Source organism: Sceloporus undulatus, chromosome 4 (assembly GCF_019175285.1).
Source record: "Sceloporus undulatus isolate JIND9_A2432 ecotype Alabama chromosome 4, SceUnd_v1.1, whole genome shotgun sequence".
NCBI lineage: Eukaryota > Metazoa > Chordata > Lepidosauria > Squamata > Phrynosomatidae > Sceloporus > Sceloporus undulatus.
The window spans coordinates 128,618,872-128,646,772 of record NC_056525.1 but is presented as its reverse complement, the minus strand read 5'-3'; the positions used below and the strand labels follow the sequence as shown (position 1 = coordinate 128,646,772).

The following is a 27,901-nucleotide window of genomic DNA, read 5'->3' as shown; positions in this document are numbered from 1 at the left end:
ATTCCATTATGGATATCGATTCAAAATGCCTTCTTAAGTGGAGAAGTATTAAGAAAGATAAACAACTGTGTTATAAGAAGTTATTAATAATAGAACCTAAGGGAGAAATAAAAATAAGATCAAAGCAAGAATTAGAGACAAGTGGAAAAATGATAAATTGGTTGGAATATTATCAAATCAAATCTAAATGTAAAGAAGATATGAAGAAAGGTGAATTTGAAATTCAACAAAATATTGTAGACAAAATTATATGGGAAAATGATATGCGAAAAGTATCTAAATTGTATAAAATATTGATTCATAGGGAATTAGAGTTGGAAACGGTGATGGAAACAATTATAAAATGGGTTCAAGAAATTGGACATGTCATACCATTTGAAAATTGGGAAAAGGCATGGATGCAGTCAAATAAATTTACATGCTCCCAAGACTTAAAAGAAAATTATTTAAAAATAGCCAATAGATGGTATTACACCCCATTGAGACTTTCAAAAATATATGAAATACAAGAAAATTTATGTTGGAAATGTCAAATTAAAATAGGGTCCTACTATCACGTGTCGTGGACATGTAAAAAAATTAAGAAATTCTGGAATAGAATACATGAAGAGATACAAAAGATAATTGATTTAAAATTTCCATGTACTCCGGAATTTTACTTACTTAATATGACCTCGGTATTAGGAACAGAAAAGTAAAAGAAATACTGGAGACTGGTATTGTATTTGATAACATCAGCTCGAATTGTTTTGGCCAGATATTGGAAATTGAAAACAACACCTAATATAGAGGAATGGTTGGAAAAAATAGTGGAAGTGAGAGAATTGGATAAAATAATGGTGTGGAATAGAAAAAAAATCAACATACTATTGGGAAAGAGAATGGCAACCCTTAACAATGTATTTGAATAATTTAGGTGGGGGAAAAAATGTAAGAACATATGAGAGGAAAACATAAATGGATAATGACTAATATTTTTATGTTTATGTAAGTGAAAGGGAAGGAGATTGGGAAGAAGGGAATAGAAGTAAGAATGGAAGTTCATGGGGGGATGTATGTATATACAGTTTATAAGAAATGAATTTGTGATGTTAATTTGTATATAATATTGTACATGTGAAAAAGATAAAAACAATTAAAAAAAAGAGAATCAGGTATTTCCCATTGGGATTGCAATGTTTCTTGTTCACTACAAATGGATGTGAATTGTTAAAAAAGATGGCCACTCCTGTGTCTTTCCTGACCTTCCCATCACATATTGTGGATCAAAACCTCATAAAGGAAATAATGGTTTAGAATCCTTTCTATGGGTCTCGTGAAGTAGTATTATAAGAGGTTGCAAGTTGTTTCAAAATCTTATATCTTTTGGAATCTGAACATATACCCCTAACATTTAAATGAGATTAATTAGAGAATTTGCATAGATAACAGATGATTGTCAAGCAATTGCATTTGTTTTTTTTAAATTAATTAAAACAAAAACTCACATATATAAGTTTTATATGATACGTAATTTCATACAAATATTTTTTACATTCTATTACAACTTAGGCGGGGTACATACCGCCACTTTGCGGTGCTCTGCCGCCGCCGCCGGTAGGTCCGCGGGGGAGCCGGAGCCTCCACACAGCGCGACTCCCGCGCGGACCGAAAAAGAAGCTCCAAAATGGAGCTTCATTTTCCGTCATGTTTGTGACGTAGCGAGGCGCCAGGGGCAAAGGACGCGACGTGTACGGACGCTCAGCGTCCGATATGCAAAGATGGCGCCGGCCATGTAGAAGGGCCAGCGCCATCTTGTACGGACGGAGTCCGTACTAGGTCCAGGGGCGTCTATAAGAGACGCCCCTTTTTTAAAATGGGACGTCCTCTGGACGTCCCAAATGACAGTGTAGAAAGCCTCTTAGCTAAATATGTTTTGTCTGCCACCTCAGTGCCCCCATTCCCCGGAGCCATTTTTGCCCTTATATTCTGTCCAGAATCTCAATTCCACCCATGGAGGTAATTTTCCATCTTCTTTTCTCAATAAATTTTTAATGAATTCTTTCCAAATTCCATCACCATCACTTTTTTTTCCATAGTACCTTTTTTACTTTCAGTATACATGTCAATTTATCATTAATCGCTAATTTCCACACCTCTTTATACCACTCCTTTATACAGTTATTTTCGTTTTCCAACATCTTGCTTTAATTAATCTCGCTGCTATAAGCACGTTTGTTATCAAACGTTTTTCTTCTTTTTTACATTTCTCTGAATTATATAATGATAACAAGACTATATTTTGACTTCTATCTATGTTTATATTCATAATACTTTGTTTCTATAATCACTTTCACCCAACATTTTTGTACATATTTACATTGCCACCACATAAGCATATATGTCCCTATTTCCTGGCAACCTCTCCAACAATTTTTTGAATTATACTTATCAATATTATGTAATCTCATCGGTGTCAAATACCATTTCAGTTTATAGTATTTTTTAAACACTTGTAGCGATAGATTCTTCAAATGTCTTTGTTCTCAAATTCTGTCCCCTTCCTTATCACATATTTTACATCATAATTCTTCTTATCATAATAAATAATAATAATAAAATATTTATTTATATCCTGCCTCTTCCGTTTTGGGGATTGAGGCGGGTAACAGCAAAGTTTATACAATATACAACAATAAAAACAACAAGCCCCACAAGACCCCGGCCCAATCCTCCCTCCCAAGTATAAAATTAAATAATAAAACACGGTTATAAATGCATAACAATGCCTCAAAATTAATAAACAAACCACAAATAAGAAAAATAATAAAAGGAGAGGGATTCAATTGGTTCTGGACATTATCAATTGAGGAAGGCCTGCTGGAAGAGAAAGGTTTTTGTCGCCTTTTTGAAATCCTCGAGCGAGGATAATTAGCGAATCTCTTCCAGCAGGTCATTCCAGGTTTTTGGAGCGTTGACAGAGAAGGACCTCCGGAAGGTCACCACCAGTCTAGTCTTTCTATATTGTAAGAGGTTTTTCCCAGAGGATCTGAGTGTGCGGGAAGGATTGTATGGAAGGAGGTGTTCCTTCAAATAGACTGAACCCAAGCCATGTAGGGCTTTATAGGTGATAACCAACACCTTGTACTGTGCCCGGAAGCTAATAGGCAGCCAATGTAATGATTTTAAAATTGGTGTAATAGGGTCGAACTTGGATTTTCCGGCAACCAGTCTGGCTGCCATGTTTTGTATCAATTGCAGCTTCCAGACGTGGCACAAAGGTTGCCCCATGTAGAGCGCATTGCAGAAATCGAGAGGTTACTAGAGCATGTACGACCATTTATAGGTCTCACTGCTCCAGGTAGGGGTGCAAAGCTGATAACAGGCACTCCTGGCTGTCGCATCAATCTGAGAAGACAGTTGAAGCCACGAATCCAGGAGCACTCCCAAGCTGTGGATGCAGTCTTTCAGGGGAAGTGTGACCCCATCTAGAACTGGTGAGCTTACCTGGATTTGGGTTACCTATCATGAGTACCTCCATTTTATTGGGATTCAGATTAAGACTATTTTCCCTCATCCAATCCATTACCGACTTCAGGCAGTCATTCAGAGGGGAGATGCCCTCCTTGGTCACTGAAACAGTCCGAGACATAGAGAAATAAATTTGGGTGTCATCAGTGTACTGATAACACCTCACCTCATGTCTCCGGATGATCTCACCCAGCGGCATCATGTAAATGTTAAACAGCATGGGGGACAGAATGGCACCCTGAGGGACGCCAGATGTCAGCTCTCTCATAGAGGAGCAGCTGTCCCCCCAGCATCACCATCTGGAATCTGCCCAAGAGGTAGGAACGTAGCCACTGCAAGGCAGAGCCAGTGAATCCTGATTCTCTCAGGCGTTCCAGAAGGATACCATGGTCTATGGTATCGAAGGCCGCTGAGATGTCCAAGAGCACCAACAGGGCCACACTTTGTCAGTGCACAGACGGAGATCATCGACCAAGGCGACCAGGGCAGTTTCCATTCCGTATCCCAACCTGAAGCCAGTTTGAAATGGATCGAGATAATCGGTGTCATCCAAGACTGCTTGGAGCTGGTTTGCAACCGCCCTCTCAATCACCTTACCCAAAAAGGGAAGAAGAGATACTGGCCGATAATTGTTTTTGTCCAGGGGATCAAGGGGAAGTTTCTTTGGAATGGGTTTCACCACTTCTAATTTCAAACTTGATGGAAAACAACCTTCCCTGAGGGAGGCATTGATTATAGATTGTAGCAACTTCAAAGTTGCCTCACCTCTCTGGATGGCCAGCCAAGATGGACAGGGATCGAGAGGGCAGGTGGTCTTTTTTACCTTACCAAGCAGCTTGTCTACATCATCAATACTCATAGAATGAAATTGATCCAAGATAACCTCATTAATGGAGTCACTAGACACCTCTCTTGTTGACTCTATACTAATGCCGGCGTCTAAGTTAGCCCTTATCAGAGAGATTTTATCTGCAAAGTGGTTGTTAAAGGTGTCACAGCAGGCTCTCATAGACTGAAAAAGAGGATTCAAGGTGGAAGGAGTTTGAGTCAACTTCTTAACCACCTTGAAAAGCTCTGCTGGATGGGACTTTGCAGAAGCTTCCCTTTGCAAACTGTAAAACCACACACACACACACACACACACGAGAGAGAGAGAGAGAGAGAGAGAGAGGAGGGGGCTGGGTCATAAACCTGCCTGATTCCAGTGAGGGCTGATACTTCCAGATGCCCTCCTTTTCGAGGACATGTTCTCCATTTCTCCCTCCTGTCCAGGAGGAATGCCAAAATCTCTTCTCCCTCTGCCTTCTGCCACCAGTTAGAGGCTGCCAAGAGGAGTCTCCAATGTGCTGTCTGGCAGGTCCCTTTTTGCCAAGCTGAGGCACGGCAAGGCAAGGAAAAGGGAGGGCTTGCTAAGCTGCCCCTTCCTTTGGTGCCAGGCTCCCGGGGTGGCTGGGCACTTGGCATGGGAGGGGGTCTGCCATGCCTAACTAACCAGCAAAGTCCCAGAAAATAGCAGCAGCAGCTGGAACCTGGAGGGGCTTTGTTGCCTTTTCAATGAGCGGCAGCCAGAGACACCAGGGCAGAGCAAGGGAGCAGACCTCTCCCCCCAAAACACACACACACTACTCTGTCCTGGCTAGGGCTGGTGAGAGAAGGAGAAGCCTTATTTCCAATGACCTGTTGGATTTTGCAGGAGAGCAGCCGGGCGAGGGAAGTGTCTGTGTGTATCCCTTTAAAAAAGGCTTTCTCCCTCTCCCTGACACAGCAAGGGACCATGGGAAACAGGAACCATCTAGAGGCTTGCTTTCCACATGGCTGGAATTACATGAAGGGAGTGAATTCACAAGCAAAATGGACATCTGAATGCAGTAGTTTTGTGAATTTGCTCATTTCTTGATTTCCCTCACATTCTCCCTGGATTCTGCTCTGATTGTGTGCAGCATCATGTGGAAAGCAACTGCGAACCTGTCCCTAGTATCCTGGATGACCCTGCATTGCCCCTACTTTAAGCCTCTAATTTTCCTCGTGTGATAAAGTCCTTAGTCAAAATGGCCTCTCAACCACAGCATTCCTTCTTCCTTCTGTGCAGGGACTGGGCTTTAACTGTCTCTATCAGTTCTTTGTTCATCCACCCTGGTTTCCTTTAAAAAAAACACAAACATCTCATATAAATCCATAACTATTATTCTATACGATCGAGGTGGCAAGGATGGTCTTTGCAAGATATTGGAAGTCAGAGGAAATAACTGCAGTAGTAGAGTGGAGATTAAAAGTTATGGATTTATATGAGATGGATAAATTGACCACTTTGTAATTTCTATAGGGAATGGGATTTTTGGAAGAATTACTGTACATACAATTATTTTAAAAAGGGAGAATTATATATTGCTCTATTAGGAGACTAAATGGGATTAAAGGTACAATATGGTTTAAAACTATATGCTTGAAGTAGCTATAATGGATATGTGTTTATAATATAAGGACACAAACGGTTTGTAGAATACTTGTGGAGTCTAATGGTTTTTGCTTATAATTATAGATAAGAGTTAGTGAATTAAATATCTTTATTTTTGGAGGGAAACTCAGGAACCTTTGGAAGCATAATGAAGTAAAGATAAAATAACTTAGCTTAAATAACTTAATTGTTAACTTTGTAATGTTGAACTTGTTTATTGGGTTGTATTTTATTAATAAAAAAAATTAAAATTAAAAAAACAACAACCCAGGCAGGACTGTTCTGGATTAAAACCAGAGGAGTAAGAGAACAGGAAGGCAAACCTGCCAGTAGGCTACTAGAATAGTTCAGGCATGAAATAACTAAGATCTGGACAAGCAAAACGGGTAATTTCAATGGTCAAATACCTATGGATCCTATAGATGTTCAAAAGATGAAAGTTACATGCTTTTGCTGTTGTCTTTATAAAGACACATAGGAACAGATGATCATCCAGCAGGACTCCAAGGTTTCTGGCAACTGAGACAGGGGCTAGTGTGTAACCCTGTAAACATAGTGAAAGGCATGAAAGTAGGGCTATTGATCAGTCAGGCTGAAACACCAGGATCTCTGTTTTATCCATGTTCAGCTTAAGACAGTGGGTGGCCATCCACAGATAAATGCTCCATAAGCAGTCTGTCATGGACTTCCACACAGTAGCATCAGCTAAATTAAAAATCTGGAAAATCCGAATGTCATCTGCACAGATGTGATATTGGAAACCCACTTCTGAAATAAGAAATCCAAGGAGAAGCATATATATTGAGAAAAGAAGAGTATCCAATACTAATCCTTGAGGCACCCCTAGAGTTACAAAGAAAATTGTTGATATAGCTCCCTGAAATGAAACAGCGAAGGTATGATCCAACAAAAAATATTTAAACCAGGACAGTGTTCCCTGTTATCCCCAATGATGTCAACCATAGTAGTATGATCTGATTGTCCAAAGTGTCAAACCAGTGATGTAGCTGAGATGGGAGGGGGTCCATGGGGTCCGGAGCCCACCCCCTCAGAAGCTGTGCTGGAAGACAATGAATAGCGTGCACGCCTGTGGCATGCACACACTGCCGTGCCCAGCATCCTGACTACATCCCTGATCAAAGGCTGCAGTAGGATCATCGTTTGACGCTAAGCCTTTGCCACTAGAATATCATTTACTATGTGCGTCAGAGATGGTTCTTTGGAATGACCTGTCCAGAATCTTAACTGAAATAGATCAATAAGAAAATTTTGTGTGATCAAATAAGGCATCAGTTGGGAAAAGGCTGCTCTCTTCAAAACTTTAGAGAGAAATGGGAGGAGAAACACAGAATAATACGAAGTGCAGGATCTGGGATGGTTTCTTTAACAGAGGATGTGAAACAGCAAGCAGACCAGAAAAATACTCTTTAGAAAGGAGCAGTTCACCAAGTGGGTTATATAAGGCAGTAACAAAGTTATAAAGATTGGATAAAGAAAGAAGGAGAAAGGTTGGTAGAGGATGAAGTAAGGGAAGAAGACAACATAATCTGACCCATGAATGCATCACTTGTGTAACAGCGGGAAGCACAGGTGGTATCTTAAGTTTACAGGACTAGAAAATGATCTGGCTTCCCTGCATTTCTAACCTGATGTAGCTCAATAGCTAAACAGAATCAGACCTAAAGTTCCTTCCACAAGGAGTGGGACGTGTTTTTACAATTTTCAAATTAAAAAACTTCCAAAAAGGAGAAGACATTCTAAGAAAATGAAGAAGTATCTCTGTGGATATTAAAGTCTTCACAATAATATGAATACAATACAATAAACAAGCTTGAATTGGGGGAGCAGTTGAAAAGAAAAAATGTGCAGGTAAGGGTAGTACCAAGTTCCATTCTGCAGAAAACAACCATTACTGATATGAAATGATGAAAAAGAAAGGCTTAGCATTTACCAAAACTATTGGGGAGTGTAGAGGAGCTCTGAGTTTTGCTTGGGCTTGGTAACAATGTAGATTATGTTGGCTTGGTCTATGCTGACTTTTCCAGACTTTTACATCATTAGTCCAAATGAACATCACCTTTCACTGCTTCCTTCCCCACACAACCACTCCTTTTTTTTTAAAGGAAAGACCAAATAGAAAAAAATCATTAAAATATTTATTTCAATATTAAAAATGTAGTATTGGATTCAACAAAAATGAAACAGTTATGACAAACAAACCATACAGATTTCATACTGAACAATATTCTTTTTGTGGTGTCTATCTGCACTTTCCATTGCTTATTCACACACTCAGAAAAATATTTTGTGTGCTTTGCCTTGTGCACTTGCACAGTTGCACTATATGCCATTTCCATGGTTTTGCAAAATCAGTTTCTTTTGCTCATATTATTAGAGGAAGCTTCACTGTTTATGCTCACAAATCATGTGAAGACAGATACTCCTCAGAGCTCTCTGCCCTGTTAGACCTGCTTAACTGTACTGTAGCTTAGATGCAAGGGTGTGTGGGGATGGGTGAGCAGCTGTGACTGATTGTTATGTGGGAATCAAGGTCATATAGCTGCCTGGTGATGTGTAGGAAAGAATTCCTGTCATTGGGAGGGAAGAGTGTTCCAGGACATTATAGAAGTGAAACTTATCTTGTAACTTCAGATCTGTAATGAGTTGCTTCTGTGCTGATTTTCAACTCTGGTTTCATCCATATCTTGATCCATTTCAAACTGGCTTCAGGTCAGGATATGGTGTGGAGACTGCTCTGGTCGCCTTGGTCGATGATCTGTACATCGACAGGGGAAGTGTGGCCCTGTTGATGCTCTTGGACCTCTCAGTGGCCTTCAATATGATAGACCATGGTATCCTTCTAGAATGCTTGGGAGCATTGGGAATTGGAGACTCTGCTTTGCAGTGGTTCTGTGTCATGGCCAGCCAAGAGCAGGTCTCGGAGGATGAGGATGGGGCTCCTCCAGAGCAAGAGGTAATTGATGCTACACCAGGTGCTAATCCTGCTCTGCCAGAATCCAGCCCTGATCTCCCAGCCCCAGAGGAGGAGGCTCAGCCAGGTCCTAGTGCTGATGGGATTCCTCTGGTGGCACAGCAGCCTAGTGGTGACTCTGGGGAGGAACCAGGCCTGGAGGTTCCCTCCTTTAAACAATGCAAGGCTGAGAGTGCTGGCAGATGCAGGCCCAGGAGGATTGCTGAGAGACAATTGGCAAACAAGCCTCAGCTGGCACAGAGGAAAGAATCTCCTACTTAAGAAGCAGAGCGACACCAATTCAATGCCAGAGTTTATTGCATGATCCTTTGGTGTGACTCCTGCCTGCACTGGCTCCCTGTATTTTGATTCCTTGTTGCCTTGACTCTTGACTTTGGATCGGACTGGATTATTGCTACCTTCTGGCTGACCTGGCCCTGGACTGGACTATTGTGACCTCTGTTATCCTGACTTCTGCTTGGCTTTCGGTTTGCTTTCTCTATTTCTCCCTGCAAGGTTTGTGGACTATTTCATCCGGAGACATGGGGCAGAGTGTTATCAATACGCTGATGACACCCAAATCTACTTCTGTGTCTCACACTGTCTCAGTGATCAAGGAGGGCATCTCCCCTCTGAATATTTGCCTGAGGTCTGTAATGGATTAGATGAGAGAAAATAGACTTAAGCTGAATCCAAACAAAATGGTGGTACTCATAATAGGTAACATCACCCTGAGTATGGAGATAAGTTCACCAGTCCTGGACGGGGTCACACTTCCCCTAAAGGACTGTGTGTGCAGCTTGGGAGTTCTCCTGGACTCGTCGCTTCAACTGTCACCTCAGATTGATGCAATAGCCAGGAGTGCCTGTTATCAGCTTTGGCTGATACACCAGCTGCGACCCTATCTGCAGCCATGGGACCTAGAAATGGTTGTACATGCGCTGGTAACCTTTTGTCTCAATTTCTGCAATGTGCTCTACATCGGGCAACCCTTGTGCCATGTTCGGAAGCTTCAAATGGTGAAAAATATGACAGCCAGATTGGTCGCAGGAAAATCTAGGTTCGACCGGATTATGCCTATTCTAAAATCTTTACATTGGCTGCCTATTAGCTTCCAGGAACGGTACATGGTGTTGTACTATAAAACTCTACATGGCTTGGGTCCAGCTTACTTGAAAGAACACCTCCTCCCATATAATCCTTCCTGCACACTCAGGTCCTCTGGGAAGAACATACTACTGTCAAGAAAAATTAGGCTGGTGGTGACTTCCTAGATGACCTTTTCAGTTGCCGCTCCAAAAATTTGGAATGATCTGCCGGAGGAGACTTGCCAGATCACATCCCTCGATGCTTTTTAAAAGACGATAAAAACGATCATCTTCAATTGCCCATTTGATCTGGCCTCCTAGGTATTGCCACTATTGTTAAACTGTTTTTAATTGTTTCTATAGTTATATGAATTTTATTGTTTAATTTTGTATTGAAGGGAGGGTGGGTCAAAGGAGTGGGGGTTGGGGGGTTGGGGGATTGTTTCTCTTGTCATTATTTTTTTGTATTTAATTCTTGCTGTTACCCACCTCGATTCTCAAAAGGAAGAGGTAGGATACAAATAAATATTTTATTATTTATTATTATCCACAAAGTCTATTCATTCATCTAGATAGTGATATGTGTCAAACAACATAAGCCCTCCTGATGATCTGCTGTATGTTTGGGCCAGCATTCCAAATTAGAACTTATAATCATGATTTGATCTCTGTATGTGTGAAGTCCAGCAACAGCAGCAAAAACAACAATGAGAATGCCAGCCAAAATTTCTCTTTCTGGAGATATTTCTGAATTCTTTGACATTACAGTGTGATAGAAGTGAGATGCAAATAAGTAGTGCAAATATGATGCTGTAAGAGGATTTTTTATATCTGATACTTAAATAGTCTTTTATTCCCTTTTACTGAGTTTATGCTGATGTATTCACATAGCAACATGATATTAAAAAAGAAGTCTGTAAGCCATGGGTATAAAAAACACATGTAGTGTTCCCATTGTCTGTACAAGCTTGCTACAGCATCTCTTCTATTTAACATTTCATCATACTCCTATTACTTTGCTTCCAATTCCTTGATTAAAAATATATCCTGATGGAAATGAGGGTTGAAATTGGAATAAACATGTTGTAAGATGACTCATAGAATCATAGAGTTGGAAGAGACACAAGGAGCCATACAGGTCAACCCCTTCCTCGTAGGAATACACAATCAAAGCACAACTGATAGATGGCCATCCAGCCCCTGTTTAAAAACTTTCAAAGGAAATTCTGCCAAACTGAGGCAGCATATTCCACTGTTGAACACTTCTTACTATCGATCGAGGCTGTTTACCTTTGTAAGTTATATACTTCTTCTTAGCTAATATTTGCAGAATATCAATCAAAATGCAACCATGTTAGATAACTTCCCACACAGTATGAATAGACAAAAATATGAAACAATCTTTAGATTGCTTGCAAACTTGTACTCATTTTAATGCATTAGTACAAGCTTTCTCAAACCTTTTTTTTAATTGTATTGCCTTTCTAAAATTGCCTTCTTTCTTACCCAGCCCAGACAAGCACAAACCATCTGTTCTGCAAATGAATGTAGAGTAATCGGATTTACTTGTATCAAAAAGTAGATATAGCTGAAGAAGAAAACAAAAACAGTCATCATACCAAAATATGATCTGAACAATCTCTCAATAGAATTTACAAACAATGTAAGAAATAGATTTGTGCTATTAAGCATAATCAACTGGGAACTAGTAGAAATATGGTTTCTATTACTTCCCAGTTGATTATGCTTAATAGCACAAATCATGGTCAAGGAAGAATGCAGGACGATTCTAACAGTGGCCAAAAAGAAAGAGATGAAACAATGGATAACAGAAGAAGCACTTCAAGCAGTAAAGTGAAGTAGAGAAACAAAATAAAAGGATGATAGTTAAAAAAACAACCAGACCATGAATGCAACTGTACTACAAATAGTGTGCAAAGCTAAAGAAAACTATTTTAAGAATCAAGGCAGAGAAATAGAAAACAGCAACAAAAAGGAAGATTGAGATACCTCTTCCACAAAATCTGGGAACTCAAGGGAAGGGGTGGGGCTGCTCTACCATCAGAAGAATTCTAGAATCAATGGCCCTGTACATACAGGCCCTTTAGCGCGTCCTGGCAACGTGCTAGGGTTGCCTCGGGACGCCATTACCAGACGCCCCACAACCCTAGGACATCACCAGGATGTCACAGCTGTGTGGCGCCATATACACGGTGCGCACAGCTGTGATGTCACTACCGCACACCTTCCAGATGGGCATGTGCAGCAGCAGTGTTCTCGCACCACCGCATGCAGTTTGCGGCGGTGCTAAAAGGAGCCACTTTTTAGCGGTCCTTTTGTTTTTGTGTAGCCGCGCCACACAATTTGGTTGTTGCGGCATGGTTACGCAGAAAAGAGGCGGCTGCCGTCCGCCTCTTTCTGGCGGTCTGTACTCTGCCAATGAATCACAGAGGTGGTCCACTCCAACCTGATGTCATGAAGGAATACACAGTCAGTGCACTCCAACAGATGTCCATCCAGCCTCTGATTCAAACTTCCAGAGAAGGATGCACCACCATAATCTGAGGCACCATATTCCACTGTCAAATAGCCAGGAAGGTTTTCCTAATGTTGAGAGAGAATCTCTTTTCCTTAGTTTGAATCCATTTCTCCAGGTTCTATTCTCTGAAGCTGCAGAAAACAAACTTGCTCCATCTTCAGTGTGACATCCCTTCAAATATTTAAACAAGGCTATCACCTCTTAACTTTCTTTCCTCCTGAATAAACATAAAACCTTTCCCCGCAGGACAAAGTTTTTAGACACTTCACCTTTTGGTCAATCTCATCTGGACACTTCAGCTTTTTTGTAAGGATATCATGGGGGACCTTGTCAAAGGCTTTACTGAAATCAAGATAGGCTACATCCACAGTATTCCTTTCATCTACAAAGCTTGTAACGCTATCAAAAAAGGGATAAGATCAGTCCAGTATGACTTAGTTGACACTGCTTTAACTGCCATGGCTCAATGCTATGGAAATCTGGAGTTTATAATTTTGTGAGATATTTAGCATTCTCTATCAGAGAGTTCTGGTACCACAAAAAAGTACAAATCCCACGATTCCATAGGATAGAGCCATGACAATTAAAGCAATCTCAAACTGCATTAATTCTGCAGTGTGGCAGCAGCCTATGTCTCACATCATCCAGTATTAATACCCTAAAATACACTGTGAGCAAGCAAAGCTAGGGCAAGAAAAACAACCCCATTAACAGTGCCAGACAAGCTGAAAGATTCAGCTTCTGACAGGTATGATCTACAAGCTCCAAAATGCTATTTTGCACACATAGTATCAACTGCAACCTATAAAGTACTAAAAAATAGCAGTAGCAGTGCTTTTATTTGTCTGTGAGTTAAATTTGGTATCTTACATGTATATCATACTGAAACTTGTAAATTATTTTCACAGTGAAAATCAATTGTGTAAATGACAGATGAAGTTACTTTGGGTGCTTTCTGAAATAATTTCCAGGGGGAAAAAAACCTTAGGACTGGAGCATGGCTTTGGTGTGGCTTCCGGCCTCTTAGGATGCATGCATCATTTAAATGGCATACCTCCAAAGTGACCCGAAGCAGCTTTACTTTGGCCTGTCTGTTCGGGCCCATAATCTCTTTAAGAAGGCATCTGAAAATCAGTCAGATTTCTCTCTTTCTTCCTCTTTGTTGCCTATGAATAGGCTGTTTACTTTTGTCTCTCTCCATTATGTAATCCTTTTTAGCCAACATTTGCAGAATATTAATTAAAGTGCAAACATGTTAGATAGCTTCCCAGACAGCATGACTAGACAAAAACATGAATTGATCATTGGATGGACTGCAAACTTATATTCATTTTAATGCATTAGTACAAGCTTTTTCAAACATTTTGAACTGTATTGCCTTTCTAAAATATCTTTCTTTCTTACCCAGCCCAGACAAGCACAAAGCATCTGTTCTGCAAGTGAATGTGGAATAATCACATTGTGTAGTCCACATTTTACTAGCTTTTTTGCAATGTTATCATAGGGAATCTTGTCAAAGGCCTTACAGAAATCAAGATACATTTTTATTCTTGAGCCAAAAGTAGACCAGGCATTGACTGTAAAAGAGATCATGAACTTCTTATATCAAAAATTAGAGCAAAGCTATAGAAGAAAACAAAAACAGTCATCATATCAAAATATGACCAGAACAATCTATCAGTAGAATTTCTAGAATCATATAATCACAGAGTTGGAAGAGATCTCAAGGGCCATCCAGTCCAACCCGATCTCATGCAGAAATACACAATCAAAGCATTCCCCCGAGAGATGTCCATCCAGACTCTGATTAAAAACCTCCAGAGAAGTAAACTCCACCACACTCTGAGGTAGTATATTCCACTGTCAAGTAGAATCATACAGTTGGAAGAAACCACAAGGTCCATCCAGCCTCTGCTTAAAGACCTCCAAAGGAGACCCCACTACACACCAAGGGGGTGTGTTCCACTGTCGAACAGCTCTTACTGTCACAAAGTCCTTCCTAATGTTGAGGTGGAATCTTATTTCCTGTAGCTTGCATCCATTGTTCTGGCTCCTATTCTCTGGAGCAGCAGAAAACAAGCTTGCTCCAGCCTCAGTATGAAACTCCTTCAAGTACCTAAACAGGGCTAAATATACCCAGCTCCTTTGCAGACCCTTCACCATTACAGCCGCCCTCCTCTGGACATGCTCCAGCTTGTCAATGTCCTTTCTGAATTGTGGTGCCCAGAACTGGACCTGACCAAAGCAGAATAGAGTGGCACTATTATTTCCCTTTATCTAGACACTATACCTCTATTGATGCAGCCTAGAAAAACATTGGTCTTTTTAGCTGCCACATCACATTGTTGACTTATGTTCAACTTGTGGTCTACTAGGACTCCTAGATCCCTTCACATGTCGTTTTGTTATGCCATGTGTCCCCTATCCTATATTTCATTTTTTTCTCCCTAAGTGCAGTATCTTACATTTTCTCTCCGTTGAAGTTCACTTTGTTAGTTTTGGCCCAGCTTTCAAATCTATTAAGGTCATTTTGAATTTTGATCCTGTCCTCTGGGATATTAGCTACTCCTCCTAATTTGGTATCATCTGCAGATTTGATAAGTGTGCCATCTATTCTTTCATCCAATTTGTTGTTGAAGATGTTGAATAGCACTGGGCCCAAAACAGAGCCCTGTGGCGCCCTGCTGGTCACTTCTCTCCAGGATGAAGGGGAGCCATTGTTGAACACACTTTTCATTTGGCTGGTCAACCAATTACCAATACACCTAACATTTCCATTGTCATGCCCACATTTTATCTCTTGTTGCAAGAATATCATGGCTCTTACTGCCAGGATGTTTTTCTAATGTTAAGGTGGAATCTTTTTTCTTGTTTTATATCTGTTGCTCTCCCCCCTCCCCCAATTTATTCTTTATTCAAACAGTCTAGATAAATATCACATTAAATAATATTTTTCCTTTTCTACAATATATAAAAGTCTTCAGCAATCACTATAATTGCAGTATTATATGTCTGTCATAGTTCTACTTCCTTCTGTTTCCCCCTAATCTCTGAAAGCATAATCTCTTTTTATTTTATTTTCACTCCATTAAATCTAATTTCTCTTAACTTCTTATCTGAATGTTCCACATCTTCATCTCATCTTAGTAAGCAAATACTAATAAATAATAATAGAGTAATGTCATTTTTAAAAAAGTCCCAATAAACATTACATATTGTGTACCCTTGTTACAACTATTTTGTATTTCCTCTTATTTATTTATTAAGTCTATAAAATCAAATCTTTTCATTTTTCCTTCCAATATTTTAATATAGGTTGCCATTGCCAATCTTCATCAACTGTTTTAAGAGATCTGTTATTTAACATGAAAATAAGTTTAATGACTTCTAACATATCAATAAGCTTTCTCAACCATTCCTTGTTGGTGCTTATTTTACTTTCCATTTTTGGCAAAAAGAATATAAGTAGGTGTAACTGTATATAACACTATTTTTCAATACTTGTTTTCATCCTTTTTTTCTAAAACATCTGTCATATTTAAAAGAAATAACTAATATTTTATTGGAAAATTAATCCAATAACCTGACACACTGAATGTATCTTTTTCCAGAATTTCTTGGCCTTGGGACAGCTCCACCATAAATGAAAAAAAAGTTCCAGTTGACATGTTACATTTCCAACTTTTAGGGTTCACTAGCTTGTACATTTTATTAAGTTTTTCTGGAGTCAAGTACTACTTATGTAGTAATTTTGCGTAATTTTCTTTAAATTTGTGATCTTGTAAATTTTTGTCTTATTTTCCAGGAGTTTTCACATTGATTCAAAGTTATTGTGTGACCAATATTTTGGGTCCATTTAACCATAGGCCTGGTACAGATTGCCCTTTGGGGTGGCCTGGACCCACCCCTTTTTGCTCCGGATTGGGGCCAGGGCAGCCTCACCGGCAGCCCTGCAACCCCAATCCGGAGTTTTTCCGGGCCATGGAGAAGCAGCAAAATGCCACTTCTCTCTGGCATGGAAAAGGGGTGTCCTTGGCACTTCATGTCCCCAGACACCCCGACATCCAGAACCATGGGAGAAAGGGGCCACCCAGCCCCTTTGTCCTTGCCATTTGGTTGCCATGGGAACTATATGTGTTGTGAAAAGGAGCTCCATTTTGGAGCTCCTTCCTGTACTGCAGCCAGGCTGCCATAAGCAGCCTGGGGCAGTGTAGAAACGTCACGCACACGCCAGTCGTTTGGATGCAGCATGTGCATGATGTTGTCATCACGCACCCCGTGTGGATGGTGCCACGTAATGACAGCGCTGTCCACACAAACTAGGGTTAGGGAGCATGCGGTTGCTGCGCGCTCCCTAACCCCAGAATTGGTGCCAGTACGCCGCTTAATAGTCATCTGTACCGCACCATAGAGTCAGTTACTATCTCCTCTTTTAAAAACATTCCTAATACTACCTCATATAATTTTGTGACACCATGTGTCTAGTCTCATTAAGTGTTATCTTGCCGAGATCATTGTCTTCTATATCACAGCCTCCCAGTTTCTAGTTCTAGTTTTAGACCTCTCATATAATTGTTTATATGCTTATAATTGTTTATATAATTGTTCATGTGAGAACCAGTGGAAGACAAATCCTTCTCTCTCCAACTCTTCTCTAGATTTTAATTGGAGATTGGAGTTATTTAACTTAAGTAGATGTTTGTATCTTATCCAATTCTTTTCTGGATCTTTCCATTGGCTTAAGAATGCTTCTTCCAGGGAAATCCATAATGGTATTCTCCCATATGTTTTATCTTTATATTTAGTCCATATTTGTAGTAGCGGTTTCTGAATTAAATGGCCAGCAAATTCTTTATTAGCTTTTAATTTGCCGTACCAGATGTAGCCAACAAACTTCCAGTTAAGATGGCACTTTGTCTGGCTGCTTGGTTATGAAGATCCAGACCAATCAGTCACTCAGAGTTGTGATTCTGAGGCGGGAAATATCCAATACCTGGTTCTGATTGCCCTCTCATGAAAGGCGGCCTGGTGACGCTCATCAGGGATCCATTGCCAGCCCAGTGCTGGTGAAGAAGTGACCTCTTCAAATAGAGTGGGCAGAGGTTGAGGGGATTATAGAGCTGCCATAGAAGCTCCTGTACAGCTGTCCTAATCTGAAGTGGTAAGTAGTGCCAATAGCCTTTTTTTTAAATCAGAAAATGAAGAATCAGGCTTAATAGTGAAGAAAATATTCTGGTTTGAGACTTAACTTTTTTCCTTCCCTCTATTCTTGAATGGTTTCACTGATTTAACAATCCATAGCCAGCATGAAATCAGATAGCATTAACTGACTGGGCAGAGATTAGTCAGACTTTAAGATTTAGGATTACAAAAGAGAAGACAGCAAAAATGGATTACAAATTAAAACAATATAAATAATAACAAATAAATAATAACAGAGTAACAGAGATAAGCAAAGAGATTGGAAAGACAGAAAAGAATGGGAAGCTGGGACTTAGAGGCATAGTAAAGAAGTAGTGGAGTGGCGGTGCTGATTAAAGGTGACTAAAGAATTATGTGAATGGCTTATGGCATTGAGGTTGTTGGAAAGCAGTAAGAAGACATGGTTGAGGAAAGAGATAAGGGAGAATGAAGAGACCGGAGGTGCCGGGGTGTTGGAGATGGTGAGGAGAAATGAAATGACAACCTGTGCATCCAGGTTCTTCAGCTTCCTACCCAGAGCCTCATAACTCTTTATGATATGTCAAAGCTTATGCCTTGCAGTATCCTTGGTCCTCCAAACAGAATGGTAATAGCCAGTGGGCATAATGAGTCTTCTCAGCCTTTCTGTTACATCATGGTTTTTTTGCCTCATCTTGTAGGGCCAAAAACTACTGATTGTGTTTCCCTCAGCAGGGAGTCCCCTCCCACCACCACATGCCTCCTTAAGGTTTTGGCAGAAGCCATTCCAAGTGCTGAACTTTCCAAAGTGTTATAAACATTCTCCGAGGACTGACACTGCTGGTTTTCTTGCTGCTCCTCATCATCAGTGATGGAGGAGAGAGTTTTGAATGGATTCTGCAGCTCTAAACTCTCAGAGTTATCCCTGATATTTCTGCTATGAGTCACATTCCTCCAACTGTCTACCTCTTGTGTATAGGAACTAGCCTTCTCCCTAGAGGCTTGCACAGAGGCCCTGTGTATTCCTCAACCATGACAGTCTGCCCCCTGCTCCGCTCTGCTCTGCCCTGCTTAAAAAAGCCTGATGCTTCATAATATTCTGGAGAGTTGATAAGTGGGCCTTTAGTTGTTGGACTCTCTTTTCCAACAGGACAACCAACTTATATTTGCTGCAAGTGTAACTACCCACATCCCCTCTCAACAACATAAGCATACCACAGGTGTTGCAGGTGACTGCAGTAGATCCCACACCATCCATATTTAGTAGTCTTAACTAGGCACAGTAACAGAACCTTGGGCTTCCCCCTTAATACTCCTCTGCAAAGCACTTCTGCAAAACACCCCTGTTGGCTGTACCTGTTAGCCAAGCTCCAGCTATAATACCATGAATACGAAGCTGCAGCTATAATACTATGATGAATGAGAATGATACTCAGTGGCAGACTACTTCTGAATATGTGGGTCCTGTTTGGTTTTCATGGCTGCTAATCTTATCCACAATTTATGTAATGCCATTAAAAATACATATTATCTAAAAAGAACATAGGTGCCTCCAGGACAGTGGAGGCACTGATCTCCCTAACTCTCATATGGTAAGCAAATGCTGTGCCATTTAACTTAATTCCTAGGTGTAACACTGTGTTCCTCCACTTAACTTTTCACATATATAACTAGATTTACCACTAAGGGATGAAATAGGTGGCTTGATGCCACCCCTTTTAACACCGGATCAGGGCCATAGCAACCACATGCTGCAGCCCCAATTTGGCTTTTTGCTAGCTCAAAAAGAGGCAGCAAAATGCCACTCCTTTTTGAGCCAGCAAAAAGCCAGCTTTTCCTGTGCCGTCATGGCTTTGCAGCACTTGGGTAGATGCAGCATCTAAATGCCGTGCCAACAGAGCACCATGAAGCCTGCTCATGTGTCTGCAGGCAGGTGGCTTCCAGGAGCATGCATCATGTATATACAAGGCGACTTTTAGTGCCAGTCTGTACCGGCCCTAAGTTAGTGTTCATTTCTTACTCAAATTTAAATTTAAATATTGCATTAAAAGCATTACCAGAATGAAACTGGAAAATGAACCCCCCCCCACACACACACACCTTTCTCTGTTTTGAGCTTGGGAGAGAGGAAAACAAGGTACATTAATTTTTGAAAACCCTATTTCTAAACCATCCCACCAAAAACACCTCTTTTGTTTTTTCCCCTCTTTTCTTTATAATTCTATCTTCCTACCTACTGATTCAGGTTTGGATCCCAGCAAAAGTCCTAGGGCTAAGAACTTCAACCTGATTTCCTGAGATCCACTATTCCCAACACTGACATGGATACTGCAGAAGAAAACAACATAAACATTATAAAATTTTGTACTAACATTTTAATCAGATATTGCAAAGATGCCATCTTTCACCTGGAAATGTCAGAGCAGTGTAATAGAAAAGCTTTTCATGGTCATTTTCACAAATTAATAAGCACATAATCATCCAATGGTTGCTACTGTACCAGGCTCTATTGAACTGAGTGAAGATGAGGTTGTGCTCAAATTTATGTGAACTTTACTTCTCTGTTCTTTACCTGCTTTTTTAAAAGGTGTGTATCAGCTCTAGAAGTGGATCCTGGGTGATGAGTCGTGTTTGGGAGGAAGGCTATCCTTGGGATATGTTGCTTATAACTCGCTTTGAAACATTCCTCAGAAACACCCTCCCAACTGCCATTTCTGACTGGTTGTACGTGAAGCAAATGAACAGATGGTTCAGACATGAAAACTATGGTCTGATGCCACTGAACAGGTAATGTCCCAAACAAAAGAAGTTGTGGTGTTTTGTTTTTGTTATCTACATTGATGACCAAATTTTTAGTTATCCATTTATTGTGAAGGGTTACAAACTGCCTTTCAATTAATGATCTTCAAGATGGCTTGCAGTGATTTGTAATCATACAAACAAGCAGCAAATTCTCACACCCCATCTCCCTCCACTCATTTAGCCAACTGACTGAAGTATGGGGCCAGAGCGTGCCTCTCTTCAGTCCTCTAGTGCCAGAACCAGGTGGAGTTCGGTGATCTTTTTGGAGGGAGAGGTGGAGACAAACTATTTGCACCTGTTCTTGTTGGGACTGACAGAAGTTCCAATCTGTTCAGTATGTTTACTGAGCATATTACTACCTATTCCTGAAAAACACTAAGGGCTTTATCATACTTGACTTTTAAACTGCCATTCCCATGGCCATCTCTTTTCATTACCAGGGGAAACCCATGAATGAGCTGCCAATAATGTGATGCCCCAGGTGTGGAAAGCCATTGTACCACAGTCTCCTCCTTCCCCCTTTACCCCTCCCCCGTGCTATTTTTTTTTAAAAATCCTCTTTTTTCCATGCAATTGTGGAGCTCCACAGCCTCAAAGTTTATTTTTTAAAATGTAAACTATTAAATTGGGGCTGCAGAGCTTTGAAATTGTGCAAAAAAGTTTAAAATAAATAAAACAAATAAAATCATACCAGGGAGGGAGGGTGGAGTTAAGGGAGAGGACAGAAAGGGAGCACCATGGGGGCAGCGGTCCTCAGTCGCACAAAAGAAAACCAATGCTATAAAAGCAGCAATAAAAGCTATTTCTATTTTTTCCCTCATGATTGCAGTGAGAAAGGGGCTGGTGTGATAAAGCTCTAAGAATCATTTTCCTTATACAGAATATTGACACTATTTCAAGTAGCATGGAAAATTTATAAACAATTAGTTAAGTAAGGTGGGTGACAGAACTATAAATATTTCAAATACTTTTCTGAAGTGAATTTGATTTGTACTGTTCATTTTATATAAATATTAAAGTTAGAAGACCAAGGGCCAATTTCATGGAAACTGTGTTTAGTTTATATCAGCTAGACCATAACTAAGGTAACAAAACCTATAGACAAATGTCATAAGACTCACTTAGCAAACTCCAAAAAGCTGACAGCTGATCAACAAACTTCAGTTCCAGGACAGCATTTTCTCATGTTATGATTTCAGTTCAAACCTTTACACAAAATAACTAAGAATTTTAGAAATGTTTTCTGTCTCACTGGATCATTTCAGGGACAATCCCATGAGAGAAGTATGGTCTTCTGGTTGCCAGCTTCAAAACCATTTAATGTCTCTTGCATAAGATATCACAGAGATGCAGAAAAAAGCTTGCAGTCTAAATGCAATCTGAGACTTAATTTGTACAGCAGCCTCAACTACCTACCCCCTCACCAAAAGTTGATGCTATAAGGTTAGCTGCATTTCCCTCTGCATGTCCCCAAACCCTCACTGCCTGTTCAAATGGCGCCTGAAATAGAAGAGGACCTTGTCTTGTAATCTTTCCTCATAAAAAAACTTTTTCCTTTACCAGTTTTCAGAGCAAAACAGTCATTTGGAATAAATTCAGACATAAGCCCATGGTAAAATGCATTAGAGAAATCTTACTGAACTCAATAGGACTTATCACTGAGTTGTCTTTGTGTGTCTTCAGGTTATTTAGAATCATAGAATCATAGAGTTGGAAGAGACCACAAGTGCCATCCAGTCCAACCCCCTGCCATGCAGGAAATCCAAATCAAAGCATCCCTGACAGATGGACATCCAGCCTCTGTTTGAAGACCTCTAAGGAAGGAGACTCCACCACACTCCGAGGAGTCTGTTCCACTGTCGAACAGCTCTTACTGTCAGGACATTCCTCCTAATGTTGAGGTGGAATTTCTTTTCCTGTAGCTTGCATCCATTGTTCCATGTTCTAGTCTCTGGAGCAGCAGAAAACAAGCTTGCTCCCTCCTCAATATGACATCCCTTCAAATATTTAAACAGGGCTATCATATCACCTCTTCACCTTCTCTTCTCCAGACTAAGAGGTGATATGATAGCCCTGTTTAAATATGTGAATTTGGTGACCCTAATGTGAACCTGTCACAGGGTTTTCTTGGCAAGATTTGTTCATTGCCTTCCTTGAGTGCGACTTTCCCAAGTGGGATAAATACAACATGGATAAATAAAGTTCTGAACCCTGGTCTCCAGAGTGCTAGTCCAATACCCAGACCAATACACCATGGTTACTGTTCATCACTGAGTTAGGGATGTAAATCTTCACTTCTTTTCTTTTTTCAACGAAATTTCTCCCCACTGGACAAGAAGTTTTCCACACAAGTTTCAACACCTACTCAGACTGGGGGGGGGGCTACCCCCAACACACAAAAAGCATTTTGAACAAGCTGTCCTGGCTAAGAATCTAAATTGTGCCAAGAAAAAAAGGCAGATTCCAGTAAAAGACTGTTTAGCTTCATGGTCTCTCCTTATATGGGAGGACTCAGTAGCTGCTGTTATTACTTACTCTGATGGGCACTGATGACTTCAGAATGTGGAGGACAAACACCCATGAAAATAATTTTGCTGTTTTACAAATTGTTTAGCTATGATATGAGAACCAAAACCTTTTGCCCACCAAATCTGGAAGGAGGTGCTATGCCTTTCAAATGCTTTTATTTGATGTATGTGTAGTTGATCTTTAGTTCTGTCCAAAGACATTTTAGGATTATATCACACAAAGCTTTTTGGAGATTTTTCAGCTCAGATCCGGGGTGACTGCGGGTCCAATGATGCAGATTCACATCATAACATGAATGTGTTATCACATGCAATTAATTTCTATGGGAGCTCCTTCTGTGGCGCTTCCGCAGTGAATACAAAGTGACTCCTCATTTTGGTGAATTCGGTACAAAAGTGAATTCACAGAATCTGCATTCAAGCTCACTTAAATTTCACTCCGAATTGGTCTGGTGTGGAATGCAACTTTGCTTCCCTCCCGGTACACCCCCCCCCCCGAAACCTCCAAAGAGGCAAATTTCCCATGATGCTGTGCTGCAATTTTGCCCCAATTGCTTCCGCTGCTTTGTTAGTTTTGGCCCAGCTTTCTAATCTATTCAGGTTTTCTTTAATTTTGATCCTATCTTCTGGGGTATTAACTACTCCTAATTTGGTGTCATCTGCAAATTTGATACACATGTCCTCTGTTCCTTCATCCAAGCAGTTGTCTCTCATGCTGTTTAATATTTACATGAAGCCGCTGGGAGAGATCATCCGGAGACACACCAGGGATGTAGCTAGGATTTTAGGAAGGGGGGGGGTCCAGACTAAGTGCCACCATTATAATAGGGCTTGGGCGCGGTGGCGCAGCAGCAAACACCATTCATTTTTCTAATGGAAGGGGGTGGGTCCGGACCCCCAGATCCCCCCCCCCCTTGGCTACATCCCTGGACACACGGGGCGCAGGGTTATCAGTATGCTGATGACACCCAAATCTATCTCGCTGTGTCCCCAACTGCTGCAGTGACCAAGGATGGCATCTCTCCACTAAATGCCTGTCTTGAGTCAGTAATGGGCTGGATGAGGGAAAACAAGCTCAAGCTGAATCCAGAGAAAACGGAGGTACTTGCGATAAGAACCCCTGGCCCAGGTGGGGAGTTTTGTCAACCAGTCCTGGACGGGGCCACACTTCCCCTAAAGGACGAGGTTCGCAGTTTGGGAGTGCTCCTGGACTCATCTCTACAGTTGACATCTCATGTGGAGGTGGTGGCCAGGAGTGCCTGTAATCAGCTTCGGTTGATGTGCCAGCTGCGCCCCTACCTGGCTCAGAAAGACCTTGAAGCAGTGGTACATGCGTTGGTAACCTCTCGTTTAGACTTCTGCAATGCGCTCTACCTTTGTACCAAGTTCGGAAGCTTCAATTAATTCAAAATGCTGCAGCCAGATTGGTCACAGGAACATCAAGATCGGACCATATTACACCAATATTAAAATCTTTACACTGGCTGCCGATTAGCTTCCGGGCGCAATACAAAGTGTTGGTCATTACCTTTAAAGCCTTACATGGCTCAGGCCCGAGTTACTTAAGGGAACGCCTCTCCCTACACAATCTGCCCCACACTCTCAGAACCTCAGGGAAGAAATTGCTGGAATACTCAAAAACTAGACTGGTCACTACTTCCCACAAAGCATTTACAGCTGTAGCCCCAAAATTATGGAATAACTTACCGGAAGAGATCCATCTAACTGCCACACTAGAAGCCTTTAAGAAGACATTAAAGACGGATCTCTTCCGGCGGGCATATCCACCCGACCTGCTATAGTTGAATATTCCCACTCTGATTTGATAATACGGAAAACAGACGATTATTTGGATGCGTTAATTCTCCTATAGCAACACTGCTGGTTTATTAGTATTGTATTGTATTGTTAAATAATGCTGTTTTTATCCTATTGTGCACTTTGTAATTTGTATTGCTGATACTGTTGTGATCCCACCTCGATCCTCAGGGAGAGGCGGGAAATAGAAATAAACTTTTTGTTATTATTTATTATAAAGATGTTGAATAGTACCAGGCCCAAGATAGTACCCTGTGGCACCCCACTAGTCATTTCTCTCCAGGATAAAGAGAAGCCATTGTTGGGCACCCTTTGGGTTCAGATGGTCATCCAATTACAAATCCACCTAACAGTTATGTTGTCTAGCCCACATTTTCCTAGCTTGTTCACAAGATTACCATGGAGGACCTTGACAAAGGCCTTACTGAAATCAAGATATGCTATATCTACAGCATTCCCTTTGTTTTCCAAGCTGGTAATTTTATTGAAAAAGGAGATCAGAGTTCTCTGGTATGACTTGTTTCTTAGAAACCCATATTGACTTTGTTTAATGATCTGCTCTAGAATCTTTCCTGGAATTGATGTCAGACTAACTTTTGTCCCATTAGCATATCAGCATCGTCTCTATGAAGTAGCCCTATCATTTCTTTAAATTTCTTTGTGCTCCAAACATAAACAACAACCAAAAAAAACCCTTTTAAATTATTTTTAAGCTCTCTAGAAAGGCTGAGCTCATTCTGTGCTTCAGCTTTTCTGGAGTCCCCTATACAAGTACTGGTTATTCATTTCTGTTCCTCTAGTGTTTGTAACACCCTTAGCTTCATTTAACACTTGTATGCTACAATCATATGAGCAGTTTGAAAAGTTAACAATCTTTCCCACAGAGTAATTTATTGTAGAACTGTGCAGAAATAGAATTGGGAGTTCTATAAAGAACAAGACAGACACATATATGGAAAGATGTCCTCTCATGGGAGCATTGAACAGCAGTAATATTGGTCTGCTTTCAAAAGTCACTCTGAGTGAGCCCATTAGCAGTAATGCCTTTTTTCTTTCTCTTTCTAGAACTCTGCGTAAGGAGCCAGTCTTCAATGATGACTTGCCAAGCCGTATCACTTGTGGAACTGTAGTGGTGAAGCCCAATGTGAAGGAGTTTACAGAAACGTCTGCAATATTTCAAGATGGGTCTGTGCAGGAAGGTCTTGACTACATCATTTTTGCCACAGGCTACACCTGTTCCTATCCATTCATGGACGATGACTCCATAATCAAGAGCAGGAACAATGAAGTCACTCTGTACAAAAGCATCCTTCCCCCTTGTCTGGAGAAACCCACCATGGCAGTTATTGGCTTGGTCCAGTCCCTTGGATCAACTATCCCAACTGCAGATCTTCAGGCTCGCTGGTCCACAAGAGTGTTCAAGGGTTTGTGTAGTTTCCTCTTTCAACACAAAATCTTTGTTGTTCTTTTTTATTTGCCATCAAGCAAACTTGGACTTATGGTGACCTCTCAAATACCCTATTATTTACAACCCTGCTTAGTTCTTGCAAATCCACATTACCTTCATTGTGTGTATCCATCTATAATGCAGTTTTCCCCACTGGTTTCCACTTCATGCAGCAGTACCATCTTTTTCAGTTAACCACATCCCCATGATATGTCCAAAATATGATATCCTCAGTTTAGTCATTTTGTCTTCTAGTGAGAGGTCAGAGCTGATTTGCTCTAGGACCCATTCATTTACTTTGCTTAGCAGTCCATGATATCTGTAGAACTCTCCTGAAGTATGTTTCAAATGCATTGACTTTCTTTCTGGCCCCATTCCCACTGGTCCATTTACCCTGGATGGAACTGGGCAGATCTGGGTCCCCCCCCCTCCTGAATCTCTTCAGAAGCAAGAGCCCACTATAATTTATCTTAATTGGGGTAATTTAACCCTGAATGCCATTGCAGCTTTTTGAGGAGAGTTCACATTTGCAGGTACTGGTTTAAAAGAAGGTTCCTTTGCTGTCAATCAAATTCAGTTCCGCTTTCGTCAAAGGTGACGTTTCCTACAGCAATTGGGCAATTGGATGGGTGCTTCCCCCCTCCTTTTTTTAAAAAAAACGACAGCAGTGTGCACATATTTTGTCAAGTTTAAAAACCTCCAGGTGTGTTTGTGTGTAATTGGGTCACTACAGATTATGGATCTTCCTCTTGCCTCCGTTTTCAACCCCAAAATGCAATCTAATGCTATCTCTGCATCTTCCCTCCTTGCGACCCCAGAATGCATCATAAACATACAATAATAATAATAATAATAATAATAATAATAATAAATTCCTCACCTCAGAATGCCATCTCTGCATCCTTTGCTTTCCCTCAGCCACCCCAGAATTCCTTACAGACCCATACAGTAGCAAAAGCATTCTCTTTCAATTTGCCAAATTGAAAGAGAAACATCTGTAACATTCACATTGTAGCATTCATGTATAAAAAATAATTTAGGAAAAAAGCCTCTTGCAAAGTGAGGTGCTGTGCTGGGAGCAAGCAAATTAAAGGGAAATGTAGCACAAGCACACACATTCTATCTATATATGTATCTGCCTGTAGAAAAAGTATTTGCATAGCCTGTCAAAATAAAAATACAAAAAAAAGGCATGTTCCTTTCGCTCTGACTTAATTCCCTCCTCTGACTTGACCCTTCACCCTGCTCCTTCTTCCTCCTCCTTTCGATTCTGCCCTTCATGGCCCCCTTCTTTCCCCCAACTCCTTCTTCCTCCTCCTTCGCCCCGATGAAGGGGAGGCATGTTCCGCCCTCCCTCTGACCTAAATCCCTCCCCTGAACTTGACCCGATCATGATCAGGGACAAGTTCATATTTGCTGGACCCATTTTTTCTCAAAAGATACAGCTTAAAGCCTGCTTTCAAAAGACCTGCGCCAAGGGGCATTTGCACCTGAATGAGTGTGAAAGCCTCGTTTTCACTTGTGGAAGGATCGGGGCCAATATGAACTTCCCGTGGTTAATCCGGGTTCTGATCCGGGGTAAA

General features: G+C 40.9%; 1 protein-coding gene across 3 annotated transcripts in view; it reads left to right on the top strand.

The window, feature by feature from the left end:
- The window catches only part of LOC121927534 (dimethylaniline monooxygenase [N-oxide-forming] 3-like), an 81,729-nt gene that overhangs the window by 45,631 nt on the left and 8,197 nt on the right, over positions 1 to 27,901 (top strand). For 2 of the 3 annotated variants that reach the window (XM_042461219.1, XM_042461218.1), the window contains exons 6-7: positions 20,311 to 20,510; positions 25,937 to 26,295. In XM_042461219.1, the coding sequence (XP_042317153.1) occupies positions 20,311 to 20,510; positions 25,937 to 26,295 (559 nt within the window). Of the gene's footprint in view, positions 1 to 17,453; positions 17,725 to 20,310; positions 20,511 to 25,936; positions 26,296 to 27,901 lie in introns of those variants that run through there. The other variant, XM_042461220.1, reaches the window with a different exon arrangement.